The sequence below is a fragment of the Protobothrops mucrosquamatus genome, unplaced genomic scaffold (genome assembly GCF_001527695.2).
Source record: "Protobothrops mucrosquamatus isolate PMUCROS unplaced genomic scaffold, P.Mucros_1.0 scaffold453, whole genome shotgun sequence".
NCBI lineage: Eukaryota > Metazoa > Chordata > Lepidosauria > Squamata > Viperidae > Protobothrops > Protobothrops mucrosquamatus.
In genome coordinates this window covers 1,175,147-1,191,925 of record NW_015386776.1, presented here as the reverse complement: position 1 = coordinate 1,191,925, position 16,779 = coordinate 1,175,147, and the positions used below count along the sequence as shown (strand labels likewise).

At 34.6% G+C, this 16,779-nt stretch overlaps 1 protein-coding gene across 1 annotated transcript in view; it reads left to right on the top strand.

Moving 5' to 3' along the window:
- Positions 1 to 16,779, top strand: part of ARHGAP10 (Rho GTPase activating protein 10) — a 103,627-nt gene that overhangs the window by 61,778 nt on the left and 25,070 nt on the right. The window contains exons 18-19 of the mRNA XM_015816448.2: positions 132 to 291; positions 11,626 to 11,767. Of these exons, the coding sequence (XP_015671934.1) occupies positions 132 to 291; positions 11,626 to 11,767 (302 nt within the window). The remainder of the gene's footprint in view (positions 1 to 131; positions 292 to 11,625; positions 11,768 to 16,779) is intronic.

The following is a 16,779-nucleotide window of genomic DNA, read 5'->3' as shown; positions in this document are numbered from 1 at the left end:
GAAGAAATTCACAAGCTCATCTTGAATGGTTGCAAAAGTTCAATGGTTGAAGGAAATGTAATTTTATTTTTTCATCTTAAAGTAGCCATTTTCATAATGCTGTTTGTTTGTTTGTTTCTGTTTTTGAAAAGTGTTTCTGATCATGCTAAGAAAAATCTTATGACTGTGGCAAATTTAGGAGTTGTATTTGGACCAACATTAATGAGGCCACAGGAAGAAACAGTGGCTGGTCTTATGGATCTGAAATTTCAGAACATTGTGGTGGAGATTCTAATTGAAAAACATGAAAAAGTAAGTGTGGGAAATGGGAAAAAACTGTACAAATATTTTATACTTTGTATAAGATTTAATATTAAATTCCTATGAGATAATTTATGATTTTATCAAATTCCATACTTCCATAACATAGGAATTTTAATAAGCTTTCAGGATTTGTAAGGAGGAAGTGACATTTTCAGTCTTCGTAAGAATTATGAAATTCACTTTGACCTTTAAATCTTCCCTGTTCGTTCCCTGTAAAAAACATTGCAGGGATTATTTTTAAAATTCCACCCTCTTGGGGGCATAAAAAAGATGCTGATGGTTCTTATTCATATAGCTAGATTGGCAGAACCCTTACATTCTGTTTTGTAGAAAAATGGAAAATGTGTATGAAGTTTTTGGAAAAGGAAGGAGATGGACTATACTATTTGTGTCTAATAAAGAGGATGGCTTCTTGATTAGGACAACTTCTTTCTGCATTGCTTCTTTGTGGGATGTACATTACTTCTAATTATTTTATTAATAGGTTTATTAATAAAATATCTTGTTAGCAGTTATACTAGCTTAATACATAGGAACATTTTGGAAAAAGAATGAATTTTGTCCGATTAAGTTTCTGAAATGCAATGGTATAATGATATGGTTACTTGCCTAATGACTACCCTATTCTCTAATCTGCAACCTTTGTTTTTTCTGTTTGACTTTAAAATAGAACATCTTTTTATTAGTCTGTGACTGCCTAGTATCTCTGTCATTTATCTCTCTGACCCCCAGTATTAATTCTTCAGCTTATCTGCAGATAGTACCTATTAGAATTTTTCAAATATTTAAAGTTCTCTTTTTTATTTTACTTTTTTTTTCAAGGATATATTTCAGTATTTAGCTGCAGTCTTTAAAAGAAAGTTCTGCATTTGTATGCTTTACTTTTGTTTCGTATATGAGAATTATTGTGTTAGGACAGTGTTTCTCAACCTTGACAATTTTAAGACATGTGGACTTCAACTCCCAGAATTCCACAGCCAGCATTGCTGGCTGTGGAATTCTGGGAGTTGAAGTCCACATGCCTTAAAATTGTCAAGGTTGAGAAACACTGTGTTAGGAGATGCAGTGATTCTTTTTGAACTTTCCATCCCTCCGGTGCTAATAAATAGAAGATTTATCTTGGAATGTTGATGCCACATAAAAATATTAAAATGCATAAACTGAATTAATGCGGTGAATAGAATGGAGAAACTAATTCATTTTGAACCCATCCCATCCTAGGATTTCTATTGGAACACTTTGGATCAGCCATTACCAATTCCCAGTGTATAGCGGGAATAAGTGCATAACTCACCAGCTCACTCACTTCCCTCCTTTCTTTTTAGTTCTTTTACTTCTCTCTGTCCCCTCAGTCACTGCTAATGCTCCTATGTGGAATATCACAACCATTTTGCACATGGTTGAAACACTTGAAACATATTTAGATCTTGGCATGGACCATTCAAAACCAGCTGTTCTGTGCATAGAATATAAAATATATTCCTAATCTGAATGTATATGGTAGGACAATCTCCCAACTCTACTCTGAATTAATGGATTACAGGTCGTAAACTGAAAAAAAAAGTCTCAATGAAACTAAGGTGGATATAGTTAAGATTTGATGCAGTAGAAGGATGGCGATTCAAAGTTTGGCAGATGTGAAAATAAAGAGAGTCCTGGAAAAGTTGAAGACCTGTTTTCAAAGTAGTTGTCCTGTTGCAAAGTTGCCTCAGAATGCCAAAGAATAATTAGCTCCTGTGACATTCATTGATTCGTAGTAAATCAAATATTAACTGAAATCTTGATAGATTCATTGGCATAATATGAAAACTTTAGTCACAAATTGATAATCATAAATCACTGATTTGAACAATGGTAAGTATAACATTCATTTGCCCATAAGAGTTTATTAGCATTTCAGCATAGGCTGTTAATAAACAAATGCTTTCAAGAGCCTTCTTTGGTCCCTTCATTTCCACATTATTTATTTATAGATTGAATAAATGGGAGAAAAACATTTTTTCATTTGTTTAAGATTTATATTACTTTATAACTTTCATGTTTAAGGTTGCAGTCTCAACTTTTTTATCTCTTTTCTAAAAAATAAAGATGCACAGAAAAAGAATGAAAACATATGTGTTTGCTTCTATAGCCATATCTTTATACTTCGTCAAGGTTCTGAGAAGTACAACTTATATGTAATAATGTCTTTTAATCATTTTATGTTTCTACTATTGCTTCTGCACTTGCCAGAAAGTGTCAGCTTGTTCAGTTGACTCTTCTCTCCCACACACACAGTCCTGCTGCTTTCCAGACTGGCAAAAAGCTTGCTTTCAGTACAATGGAAATTCTACTAGATTCATTATAATCAGACTGGCAGACAGATGTCTGTGGAAGCATCACATCAAGGGAGGCTTAAAATGTTTTACTTTTTAACAATTTATTTTAATTTCCTACATACACATAATAACAGGCAGGTGGCAGTAGAAGCAAATGTATTTTCCACTGGCCTTATTACAGTAAAGAAATTCTCTTTATTCTTGGCAATCTAAAACAAACTCTTTCCTTCTTTCCTTGTTTCTTTCCTTCTTTTTTCTTTCCCTCCTTCCTTCCCTCCCTCCCTCCCTTCCTTGTGACATAAAGTTAGTTAATGGTAGTATTTATAACAACATTTTTATTATTGTAAATATAAGATCTTACATGCATTATAGTATTAGTCTTTAATACTGCCTTAAATTCTCCCTATCCCAAACCCCAATATTGAGATTCAAAGTTGTGATTTAATCTAATCAGATTACCTATAATTGTTGCGGCTGCTATGGTACGGAGAGTGGTTTTTCTTGTGGGTTTTTATTATATGATGTAAGCCATCCAGACTCACCTATTTGTGAGTTGGGATGCTATATAAATATGTTAAATAATACATACATACATACATACATACATACATACATACATACATACATACATACATACATCTGAGAAAAGTTCATCCAACAGTTATGCTTTCAATCCCAATGCCATATTGTTTTTGGAAAGCCACAGTAATATATTTGTGATCAAGAGTCATAGTATGGGACAGTGGTGGCGAACCTATGGCACGGGTGCCAGAGGCGGCACTCAGAGCCCTCTCTGTAGGCACGCGCGCCATCGCCCCAGTCCTAGGCCTTCAGCTGGGTTTTATAAAACCTTTTCGCTTTAGGCCTCCGCCGCCGTGTGCAAAAAAAAAAAAAGGTTCAATCAGTCAATTTCAACTTCTCGCGGAAAAAAAAAGATCTTGCAAAGTTGGAATTGATTGATTGAACTTTTTAGTCCCACCCAGTCTGTCGTTACCACCGCAACCACACCCAGCCAATAGGCCACACCTAGCCGATGGGCCACACCCACCCGGCACCCGACGATGCATAAGTGGGTTTTGGGTTGCAGTTTGGGCACTCGGTCTCTAAAAGGTTTGCCATCACTGGTATGGGATATTACACTGATGTGCGTACTATTTTTATATATTCAGTAAAGTTTGTCAAACCAACATTTTGTCCTTGTTCTAAGAAGAGTTAATGTGACTTTATGAAAATGAATACATATGTTGTTAAAATTCCACTGCTGTTTTCTTCATGTGTAGGGTTTTTAATATATAAATATTAATAATCCATAATGTTCACTATAAAATTAGAAGATTAAAAAATGGCTATTGTTTCAAACTGTTAGTTGATGTTGATTTTTCCTGAATTTGTATTTTTTTCTTCCACGTATTATGAATTACTCTGGATTTTGGATACTGGTACTTAAAAAAACTTAATATTTAAGCCAAGTAGAATATATGAAAGCATAACTGGGGGTGGGGAAAGGGAAGAAAAGAGAGGGAAAACATGATTAATTATTTCATTTAGTAGAATATTTCTATTTCTGTTGTATGTGGTAATGATTATATATTCCTTTTGTCCAACTCTTTTTGTGAAAATCACATCAAGCAGATTTTCCATATGCTTTTTATATTGGACAGAGTTCCTTTATAAAATAAAGACCATACTGTAAAGCATGATTTTTATATCTTCATCATGTGGTTTGAATAAAATGTGTTACAGTAGAATGCAGAGTCAAACTTAAAAGCTAAAAGCCTAGTTAAGTAGTTTTAGAATGGTTCATCTGTTAAACCAATAATTGCTTTTATAAAAGAGCTTTATGTCATCCATATGTTTTAGCAGATTTATTTACATATTCTTAAAATAACTATGTACAAAATAGTGTTCTTTTTTCCACAATTAAGGTAACATAAGAACAGAAAATTTAGCTCACTAACGCTGAGGAATACTTACCTATTTTCTTAAAATCTTATTTAAAATCATATGTCAGATCAATAAAATGTATTTATGGACTTCCGGTTTGATGTTACAGCGTAATGGGTGCAGGAAGACGGGGCTCCTTCCATGTTCAATTTTGCCCCTCTGGGGATCCTAAAAAGGGTCGAAAGTCGCCCCGAAGAGGTGACAGAGAAGGAGGGGACCCTTGTTGATCGTGAAAGGATGGCGGCCCTTTCATTTGATCCGAGGAAGCCCTCCAAATCAGCAAGGGAATGACTGGCTACATTCATGTGGCCAGTCAGAAGCTGCTGACAGTCTAAGAAAATAAGTATTGACCAGCAATTTTTGAGCAACGTGGATGGAACTGGGTGAGACTCTATCCTCTTTTTATGACTTTAAGACTTTTTCCTGGGAGAAAACTTCCCAAAGCAAAGAATCCTCCCTGATGAGAGAGGGAAGGGGAATTTCCATCCCATTCCCTCAGGAAAAGAAAAGCAGCAAATTAATTGCTTGGGAAAAAATAGAGAAAATTACAAGATTAATTTGGAAGCAATATACATATACTGTATAACTTTGAAATTTGGGGACTAAAATGTTTTTGAGATTTTTTTTTTAAAGATACTTAAAAAGCTTGCAATATAAGTTTGGATTTAAAAAGCTGGAAGATGACATCAACAACATCTAGTGGAAAACTACAGCACTACAATTTATTATGCCTAAAGCAGGGGTAGGCAACCTTGGCTCTTTTATGACTCGTGGACTTCAACTCCCAGAATTCCTGAACCAGCCATGCTGAGGGGAAAAGGAGAGGTTTCCAAGCTGAGCCATTTTGGCTCAGGAATTCTGGGAGTTGAAGTCCACGAGTCATAAAAGAGCCAAGGTTGCCTACCCCTGGCCTAAAGGAAAGTTGTCTAGAAGCCTAGACTCAGATAAGACTCTTATTGTTTTCAGAAACTTTCACTTTTGAACACTGCAGCTGGAAAAGGGGAGAGGAACAAAAAAACCTCTTGGGCTGCTTATCTGTGTGACAGAGACAATAAACTATTTTGAAACTGGCCTGCCTGGACTATGAATATAAATACTAACTGACTTTTAGAGCTGTGTCATGGAGCTATTTCTTTATAGAAGAAACATGCATTATTGATTGAGATGATGGAATATTTTGGACTATAAACCTTTGATTGATGAACAATTTTTAATTGCTCATTGGACAGAAAAATTTGAAAAATTCGAACTTTACTTATATTTGCTGAAGGGAGACTTAAGGACGGACTGATAGGCCGGTTGGATAATTAGAAGTTCAAATGACAATTGACTGAAACTTTTTAAATCCCTAAATAGATTGGACTATAAAGACTACTTACAAAAACAAAATGGATGTTCCATACTTAGCTTCAAATGGTAAAAAACCATCCCTAACATCTTTCCCCAAAATCCCCAGCTTGACATATCAACAAGAAAATGTTGATGAATTTCAGAAAGAAAATCTTTCTATATTAAAATCAATACAAGAGAGAATTTCCTTGGCTCATGATGAGACTAAAAATAACACAAAGGAGATAAAAGAACAATTCTTTAATCTAAATCTACAAACTCAGCAAATGACTACAGAGAAGGAACTAGCAACCGAGAAAATTGAAGGAAAATCAGAGGAAGCAGATCCAAAGATGGATGACCTAAAGAAAGGTACTAACAGAGAGACTCAGACAAATGAAGAATTAGAAGACGTAGCAATAATATCGGAAATGGAAAAGATATCTTACCTGTCAAGATCTCAGAACGCACTTGAGGATAAGAAAGAAGAGCTGATTGAATGGAAAATAGAGCTGTTAGGAGAATTGTGGGAAATTGAAGAAGAAGGGAGGCTGTTTAATCAAGGCTAAGCGTCCTTCCAAAAATACTTTAATCAAATTGTCCTTCTTATTCCAAACAATATAGGGTTTTTCCCTACAGTAATTCTCAACAATATGTCAAATCCCTCATGTTCCCTTATCCCTTTGAACATTTCATAATTAATGAATTATTTTATTTTGAACTGACCTGATTTGCTATGCAAAAAAAAAGAGCTGAAGGGACAGCAAAAGAATGAATATACATAGCTGCAAGAGACTGATGACTAAAAACACTGCAACACAAAAAGTCCTGGCCTCTTTTCCAGTGGGCTATTAAATTAGTAGTCTGCCAGCAGGGTCAGTAGGAGTGAAAAGCTTCGTGGCTTTCTCTTCTGTTCCAACAATTCTTCTCAAGATGTTTGAAATGGAGTGGTCTAAGTTTCACGTCCTTGTTCAGCAATCCTGTGGTCTCTGAGTATTGCACTTAGGGAAGGTTGTGTCAGAATTTGTACAGCTAAGGAAGAATTGTTAGTAGGACATCAACCCCGGCATATGGTCCTGGATGCAGTTCTTATCCTTTAAATGTTGCAATAACAGCATTGTTGAGAATCTCTGCACTCTTCATAACAACACTAAGAGATTTTCTTCTTTTATGCGTCTCTCTTCATTTCTTTAGCTTGGCTGTATATTTTTATGTAGTTGAAAAGAAGACTGCATTATAGTCTTCTGACATTATAGGCCATTTGGATAATGATTCTTCCTGCTAATTAGTAGAGCATATGTTTCCCACCCACAAATTACAGAATTAAATTGTCTTCCAAGTATGAACATTCTGTTTGCCTACTATCCCTGAAGGAGAACCATGTTACTGAAAATTGATCTCATTGCCCACCTGCCTACCTCTGCACCTCTGTCATGGCAACTGATTCAATGAAAAATTTGTTCAGTTCTGGGAAATTAGGATTCAGTTTGTTGTACTGTATTTTGCCTTTTCTGTTGATTTAATAGATAAAGGATGCAATTAAAATAAACATATATTTCCCCCCATTTTTATCCATTTAGTCATTTTAAATTCTTGAAAAAGCTGTGGTTAACAACTGTGTGCTGAAGTTGCCCAAAAGTATAATTTATATTTCCAAGAAAAGTAGATTTTCCATGATGAAAAAAAACTTGCTTTTTTTCCTTTATATTCTCAATAATAATAGGGAATACCAAGAATTTAAATTTTCTCTTAATGTTGCTTGGATCTTAGACAACATGCAGTGCTCTCAGTTAAAATGTAAGAGAATATTCAAATCAAGAGTTGTTAAATGTTCTATATAATTATTGAATAATGCAAATTCCCTTTGTGCTTTTGATGATTTCCTGATGCTAATGGACAGGTAAGAATTTTATCTCTGACACTATAAGAAGAAAAAGGATGCTTTGGGTTTTATTCGGGTGAGTCCCCTGTTTCTTAAAGTTTAGTTTCCATACATTCTTAGCACTTCTATGGAGAAGTATTTTCTCTATAAAAAAAAAACTATAGTGTTACAAATTGCTTCAGTTATGGCTACTGCAGTGGCTGCCCAGATTGTTTCAGAGCAAACCTGACGTGTTTATTTTTATCTTCAATGCTTTAAAGTCAGATATTGTGTGATATTGCTATGATGCTCTTGGGAACCATGACATGGACCCTTAGAGCAGCTAGGCTTGTACTTTTCTTCCACTTAACAACACAGTAGCTCCTTTGAACTATTCTTAGAACAGTTATTTTGGACTTGCAAAGTAATGTCACTGCTTTGTAATTCTATCTATATCTATCGATCTATCTATATTATTTTTTTTACAATTTTAAAAAAGTTTATAGTTAAGTATAATAGTTCGCCATTTTATTTCCTATTCCTAAAAAATGTAATTCATTTTTTCAATACTATGCATATTTATTAATAGTTTCCTCATTTTGATTCCTTTTTAATAGTACCTCCATATCACCACCATAAAGTTAGACTAGTACAATTCACTTTACATGAGGCTACTTTTGAAGGCCACTCTAAAACCGCAGTTGCTGTAGACATCAGTAGCCTACGTATTGGCAAATGAAAACTTTCATAGTGATATAATATATGTACTATAGGTCCTGCATTAGTTTTGGTATGTTTCTGATGCAATTCAAAGCCAGTTTTTATTTATGAAGCCTTATATGGCTTGATTCCAAAATATTTTCAGAATCACCATTATAAGTGAAATTGACCCCATCCAGTGAATTTTATTTGAGGGAAGTTATTAATCATTCTCCATTTGAGGAAGATTAGACAGACCATGATGAATAAACAGTGTATCGCAGTAGTCTATGCTTAACAGAATAGCCCATCCCAGTGTTTGATTAGCATTACTGTGACAATTTTTTGAAAACTGGTTAAAACATTTTAATAATACGATAATGAGCTGTCACCATAGGGCTCAGCAGAATACAATTATAGTTTTATAAACTGTTTATTTTAATGCTAACTTTGGGAAAACAGAAGTATACAAAATAAATAAGTAAATCTAACACAACCTGTCAGAGAACAATTAATGAAAGAATACAGAAAACCTATCTGGTTCACGTTGATTAAAAAGGTCATATTCTCAGTGAAGAAGACAACCATTTATTTATTTATTTACAATCCATAACCAATATATAAATGGTGATATTACAGCACAGTAAATATAAAAGTGATGTAAAATACTAAAATAAAGCTTAAACAGACAAGCTTGAAGTAATTAATAGTGTGGTGGAAACATTAGATAAAATCTGCAAGGCATGGCTATTGTTAAAAAATTACCTACCATGTTGCAGTTGGGACCAGGAGTTCCATCACTGAGCAACACAATCATAAAACAATGTGTCACATGACCATACTGTTTAGCAACAGAAATTCCAATACTAAATGAATCGTGTCATTAAGTGAGAACATCACATGATCATTGTCTTCTCTCAATTTCCCTATACAAATGGTGATCATGTGATTGGATGCTGCAACCAACATAAGTATGAGGACTAGTTACAGCTGCCACTCATTCAGCAGCATCATAAGTTTGATCTCTGAACGATTATTAAGTAAGCAACATATGTAGTGGCCAAAGTTGATTGCCTAGGAGAAAATGGATAATCTGCTTAGAGGAGAATTTAGATTTTTAACAATTGTTATTAGTTTGTCCTCCATTTATTGCATAGAGGGCACTTACTGTAGTTATGAATGTGAAATAAATTCAACTTCTATATCATAACATACACAAGTATGAATTTAATAAGGAATACGATGTATCTACCAGTTGTTGTCCTTATAGATAATTTGATAGTTTGGGTGAAAGTGAAGTGTCTTCTATGTGAAGTGTGGGAAATATTATAAAAATGTCTAGCAATGGAGCAGGAGAGGATGGGTATTGAGCTGTAATGGAAGTGGAAAATTCTGATTATATACGTTTGGGAATCTAGGTTTACATCCTCCATTGAAGATTGGAGGTAACATAGTAACTATGGTAATTACGACTTTATTAGGTAGAGACATAGATATTAGACCTAAAGATCTAATATTGGAAAATAAAAGCTAAGTAAACTAAACTGAGTTTCATTTTCCTTTTTGGGAAATTAAATTAAAATTAAGAAATGATCCAAAGATATTACCAAAAGAATTTGCTCCAACCAACATGTGATATGACAGAACCTCACATGAGTCCAAAAGAAATGCAGCCTAATTCCAACCAGATAAGGTGGAATAAGGAATCTGAGTTATAGTCTTTAAAAACTCCTGTTAATAGTCTTCAGTGTTTTCTTCCTTTCCCAAAAAATCCTTTTTGCATGTAGAGAAGACCCATATCTTGTTTTATTGTTTTATCTTGACTCATCCTTCCCCACCCCCCAGTTAATCCTACCTCAGCTTAATTGTCCTTTTAACCCAGATAATGAACATCAGCTGTGGTTCAGATTAATGAAATGATTATTTATCTTATGAAGATTTATGTTCTGAAGCAATGAGAAATGCTGTCTGCATGCACCCACCCACATATATATTTTGGAAGGCCATCACTTTTGAAAGACCTTTGGCTTCTTTTATAATTATAATAATAATAACAACAACAATAATAACAACAATAATAATAATAATATTGGAACACTGCTATCATGTCCCCCCTCGTCCTTCTCTTCATTAAACTAGACATATCCAATTCCAGCAGCCATTCCTTATATGCTTTAGCCTCCAGTCCCCTAATCATCTTTGTTGCTCTTCTCTGTACTCTTTCTAGAGTCTCAACATCTTTTTTACATCATGGTAACCAAAACTGGATGCTTTATAATAGTAGCAATTTGGGGAAATGTGAGGGAGAAGGGAGGAATGCCAAACATAGTTCCCATCTAAATGCAAAAAGGGTTTTGTAGAGGTTGAGCTGTGCACATTCATGGCAGTCTGTCCATGTAGAAAAAAGCATGAGATTCACTTGTACTCAAAAAGATTTAAAGGAAAGATACAGATGAATGGAATCTCTGATTCAATTTCAGTCTTATAATAATATCTAGTTTAAAGTTCCTAGCAAAAAAAAATCACAGTGGGAAAAATATATAACACTTTTCCAGGTGCCATAGGTAAAAAAAAAACCCTTTTCTTGATTATAATTTTCACCTGATAAAATTGGGATCTAAGAGGTTATTTTAGTGATTGCTTCTTAAGAGTAGGCTAAATAAATAAAGTAAGATACACAAATAGGAAATCAGTTGTTTCTTGTTACTATGATACTTCATTTCAGTAAGATTTAATTTCTTCTTCCCAATGGGGAAGGGAATCACAATGCATGTGAGAAAATAAGCAGGGTAAGCTATAGTTATACATTACTTTCTTCAGTTTTAAGAATTATNAATTATAACAAATCATAACAAAAGACCTGAGCAAAGTTCATAGGTTGGGCAAATTGTAGAGCGTATCTCTTGCCTTAATTCATAAGTTTTTCTGATTTATCATAATCTGCCATCTGGCAAACATAGTTGAAAATTCTTTGGCCTGTGAATATTTATGCTTATTTTAATTTTCATTTATTTAAAATGATTATATTCAAAATGTGAGAAATTGAATAGAATTTTTCTCTTTCCAGTTTTGAATCAAATCCCAAACAAGTGATTTCTTGAAAATGGTGTACAGGATTTATACAGGTTGTCCTTCACAGTAAATCAATGTGTTTTATATTCCTCTTTCCAGATTTTCCACACGTTGCCTGATGCTTATTTCCCTGAGCCGACCCCTGTGCCAATCTCTCCTCCAAATGCTCCACCACGACAATCAAGACGACGTAATAGGAGGCCTCTTGCTGTATATAATCTCTGTCTGGAGCTGGATGACAGTAAGATGTTCATTATATTGTCTATCTTGGTAATAGTGGAATTGCAATATATCTTTAGCAATAGCTTTCATTTCATTATTTTTGTTTCTAAAAATCAGAGAATGAAGGCAAGATTGTGATAGAACGTATTTTTATAAGAGACTGTTTACATAATTTTAGGAAAACGTGCTTTAACTGAATTTTTTAAATAATTGTATTTAATCTGTGACAATAATTGTAAGTTGCAGAATAAATGGAATAAGATAACCAAAGGGAAGCTTTTTAGTGAGTTTGAAGAGATAATAATGCATTTGAATTTTCATTTTACCTAGGCTAAAAAAGACAACAGTAATAGCAGTAATATTGATACTCATTATAGGTAGTCCTCAATTTATGACCACAACTTAGCAACACATTTATGTTGCTAAGTGAGACATTATTTAAGTGAGTATTGCCCCACCTTATGACTTTACTTGCCACAGTTGTTAAGTAAACACTGCAGGTGTTAAGTTAATTACAGAATCGCTAAGTGAATCGGAATTCGCCATTGACTTTGCTTATCAGGAGATGGCAAAGTAGATCATGTGACCATGGGACACTGCAAACCTCATAAATATGAGTCAGTTACAAAGCGTCTGAATTTTGATCACATGACCATTGGGAAGCTGCAGTGGTTATAAGTGAAAAATGGTCATGTCACTTTTTTCACTACCGTTGCAACTTTGAATGGTCACTAAATGAACTGTTGTAAGTCAAGGACTACTGGTGTATAACTGCATATACAGTATGTATGTACTGTAAGTTATCAAATGAGAAAAAATAGAATTGTGCAAATAAGATGTAACAGTTTTCAGGATGCAAATATTACATTAGCAGTTTTTCCCATTAAAATACTTTATTTAACAATGATACAGTATGTATAGATTTTAAAATGATAAACAGGCGGACAAACTGACTGACCCATTTCCCTCATAAGAAATACATCAGCAATACTCTGAACTAATTATGGTTGGTTGCACTGTCAGCCAGATGTTCAGATTGGATTTGTCATTTTTGTCCTCCTATAGAGTTCTTTCCAAGGACCTGAGACAAACTAAACTTATTTAATAATATTAGGTATTGTTGTAGGATGTAAGCTGTTCCCACTAAAGTTGCCTTTTGCAATTGACTGATGGTGATTTTGTCACTGCCAATGGCGTTCAAGTGGTACTCCAGTTGTTTTGGGATTACACCCAACGAGCCTATTACTATTGGTGCTATCTTTGTTTTGCTACTCCTATTTGCAAGTCTTTGTGGGTTTTTCCCCCCAGTTCTTTCTTTTCTATTCTGCTGTCTCCAGGTATTGCAATGACCATTATCTAGATTTTTAGTCTTTCTTATCGACAGTTGTTAAGTCTCAGATGTTGTGTGACAGATGATGCTTGTCTGTTTGAAAAGTCCCAGAGCATTTTAGCTTCATTTTCTATAACGTTATCTATTTGTGGACCCACCAGTTCTTGCTTTTCTTGCGGATAATTCCAGTGCACCCTTGTTCCAATTTATTTAACATTGATACAGCAAATTATTTATTTATTTATTCACTTTTAACATTTTGATCTCTTAGGGCAACGGTCCCCAACCTTTCTGTCTTGGCAGAAAGATCACTTTCTGCCCAGGGGGTTGGGATCCCCTGCATTAGGCTGAGTTCTTCCTATGTTTCTCTCTCTAACCATTAAGCAACCGTGGACTCCTGCCTCTCTTGACTGATTGTTTCCTAAGCAGCATCGCTTTAACTCCATTACAGCAGTATTCTGTGGTATTATTATTATGACTGATCACACAAAATCAGCAATATATTTAGACTGGATTTGATTGAAGTCCTCCCGAGGACCTGGGATAGGCAAATGTTATTATTTGATGGTATTAGAGTTGTTGTTATTATTAAACGGGTAATCTATCATTAGATTAAAATCTAAACACTGGTGAAAATTACTTATTCATTCATTCGTTTGTTTGTTTGTTAAATTAGGGTGTTCAGGTCTGTTAAATTCAAAATTTCTAAATATCAAGAAAGTCCTTTAGCTCCAATCATGATTTTTTCTCCCATAAGTGTTTGACTTCGGTTTGCAAGCCCTAGTATTTCACATTTTTTTCAGATTGCTTTTCATCAAACCTATCATTACCCACTATAGCAACATCAAGAAAACTTTCTTCTTTTCAATGACTGTTATATCAGGCATGTTATGAACAAGATGCCTATCTGTTTTGAAATCCCATAAGATCTTAACCCACACTTTTTCCAAAATCCCTCATCTTAATGGGCCCAGTGGTTTTTGCTACATTTAAATCCAAACCTCTGACAAAGGTTGTTCTTGAGCTAGAAAAATAAAGCCTTCAGTTCCTTTCTGTACTACTCCTGATTTTATCCAGCTCCATGTGTGGTTTTTATTGGCTTTTCCACATTTATATACACCCCAGGTATTTCTCCTGGTTGGGCATTTGAATTTAGTAATATTTGTTTTTTTAGACTTTTGGTATTTTTTTATTATTTCTTTCGTACATTAATTAATTATATCTCTTCATAAAGAAAATGAGCTCAACACCCAGAAATATTGTAGGCAGCTTAATTTTAGTAATATGCAAATAGATGACATGGAATAATAAACTTTTATTTAATGAGATGTATTTATTGACAGACAAATGGTGCAATGTTGTAAGAATATAACAAATATGAACTATTAGCTTTTATATATAAATACAAGTGATGCCTTTTGTCTTCCATACTTTTCATTTTTTATTTAAATAGCAGATCCAAACGTGTCCTCCAGAAAATCGGTATGTATGTATGTATGTATGTATGTATGTATGTATGTATGTATACATGTATGTATGTATGTATTATAGATACATATGGGGTAGGAAAAGTACCAGATATGTAGTGATGTGTTTTTAAAGATTGTACTGTAATGTTTAAAAGAAATAGTTTTAAAAATAGGTTCTGCACTGAACTTCTTAGAACCACCACAAGCATCCAACAGGACATCTGTAGTTCTGTTGGAGCAAAAATAAGTATGGTGGCATCTTAAAAGCTATGTTATTTATCATGGCATGAAAGTTCATTCCACAATAAATCTGTTGATCTTTAATTTTCCATAATACTGTTTATTCATTTTTTAATTAAGATATCACATTTCATGGCAGCCTTGCTTGCCATAAGCTTTGAAGTTAAATTCCAATACTTTGAGGATGCCAATAAAAACCCAAACATACTTTGAAATAATAAGTGGCCTATCACTGTTCAGACTTTTAGACATTTTAAAACAAGATCAAGCTGAGATTTTAAACTGTCAATAATAGAATTGTTAACAGCAATATATAATTGTTAATAGAAATATTGAAATTCCACTGAGTTTCTTTAGTAATTTCGGATGACATGTTAAATTCTTTATACAGCCACAGAGAACAGAGTTCCTTTTATAGCTTTTAGGTGAACCTCCTGTATAGCAGTGTTGGCTCCTGTATAGCAGTGAATTGTAATACTGGAGAACATAGTACAATTTGGGATAGATCTGTATTCACCCAAGACAAAGTAAATGGTTCTAATTTGTCCTGTTCCAATTTAGTTTCTTCTGTGAATTTTCATTGATTTGTAAATGGCAGTGCAACAACCTAACCCAAAAAGGATTAAAAAATAAACTTCACTTCTTTCCATAAAGCATTTTGGTGGTTAGAGTTAGGAAGAGAGTATATAAAGCAAGAAGTCCTCAAACCTCCATAATTGCTCATTCCAGAGAACTCAAGAGTACTTGGGGCGCATGAGAAATGAATATAGTTGTAATATCAAACTCCTATTGATCCAGAGGTTATTGAGATAAGTCTTGGCGACAGAAATATCCTTTTCCTTTCACTTAATTCAAACGGCCATCTTGTTCTGCTCTATTCAAAGCAATTGTCAAGGTTCTGACTGATGAACCCAACAAAGTAAACACAGACAATTAAATCTCTAATGCAAAGCTGTATTGAATGAACCATTTCGCCACTATTGCTAGGAAAACCAGCTTTGGAGGTTTCGCTCCTAAATTTCTGATTAAGGAATAGAAACCTCCCTCTCCTCTTCATGCAGGTCATGCTGCCCAATTGTACGTTAGGCAATTGTTATGAGAGAATCCACAATCATCAATAAATAATTCTCTCCTCGTGTCTTTGTTTGTCACAAAGTAACCGGCAACTGTTAACGGCTCACATAGCCCCTTCCCCCCAAGTGTATGGCAAGCTACGAAGCAGTTGTGTCTGGACCATCCTGGTCACTCTGTGAGGCTTGACAGTAATCCTGTAGTGGAGGCTTCTGAATTCTTGTATTCAAGGTTGTTTTCATGGGGGTTCTCTAATAAAATTCTGAAGAATGGATTGCTTGGAAGAGAAGTGATAAAAGGAGAGTTGGCTACACCGCTATGCATGGCCTGCAACCACTTGCATTTTACTTTCTTCTCCCCTCTGCCCTCCCCCCCGGTATTTTAGTACTTTTTTGGCAGTATTTTTGAAGTTGCTTGCTACTTCCTTCCCCATAGGCTCAGTGAGTGATTATTCCCAAGACACCGAGATGGCTCCATACCTAAACCCATTATCTTCCTTTTTCTGGCAAGTTTTTTATCACTACATCAAATTGGCTCCCTTCAACTTAATACTACGGGATTTTTTTAAGCAATGGAAAGAAAACCCTTCTAGTAAAATAGGAGATGGGTTTTTTCCCCTCCCAAAACATGCTAATGAATCAGGAATCATTCTAGATTACTATGGACGATCACGTGACAAAGTGGAATGTATTTGGGATCATTGGATCTAGCCCTCAAGAAAGTTCATTAGGTTTCTGCACGTTCCTGTTATACAATTCAAAGGCGTACATGCTCCAGTATAGAAGAATCTGGTTTATGCACTTGCAAACAGGGCTGTGCGGAACTACAAATTTGAAGGCAAGAAGGGGTTTAAAGCCCATGGGGATATTCTGCTCTTTGAACTAAAAGTGACTTTTTCCGGGACACATGTTCTGCTTTTTT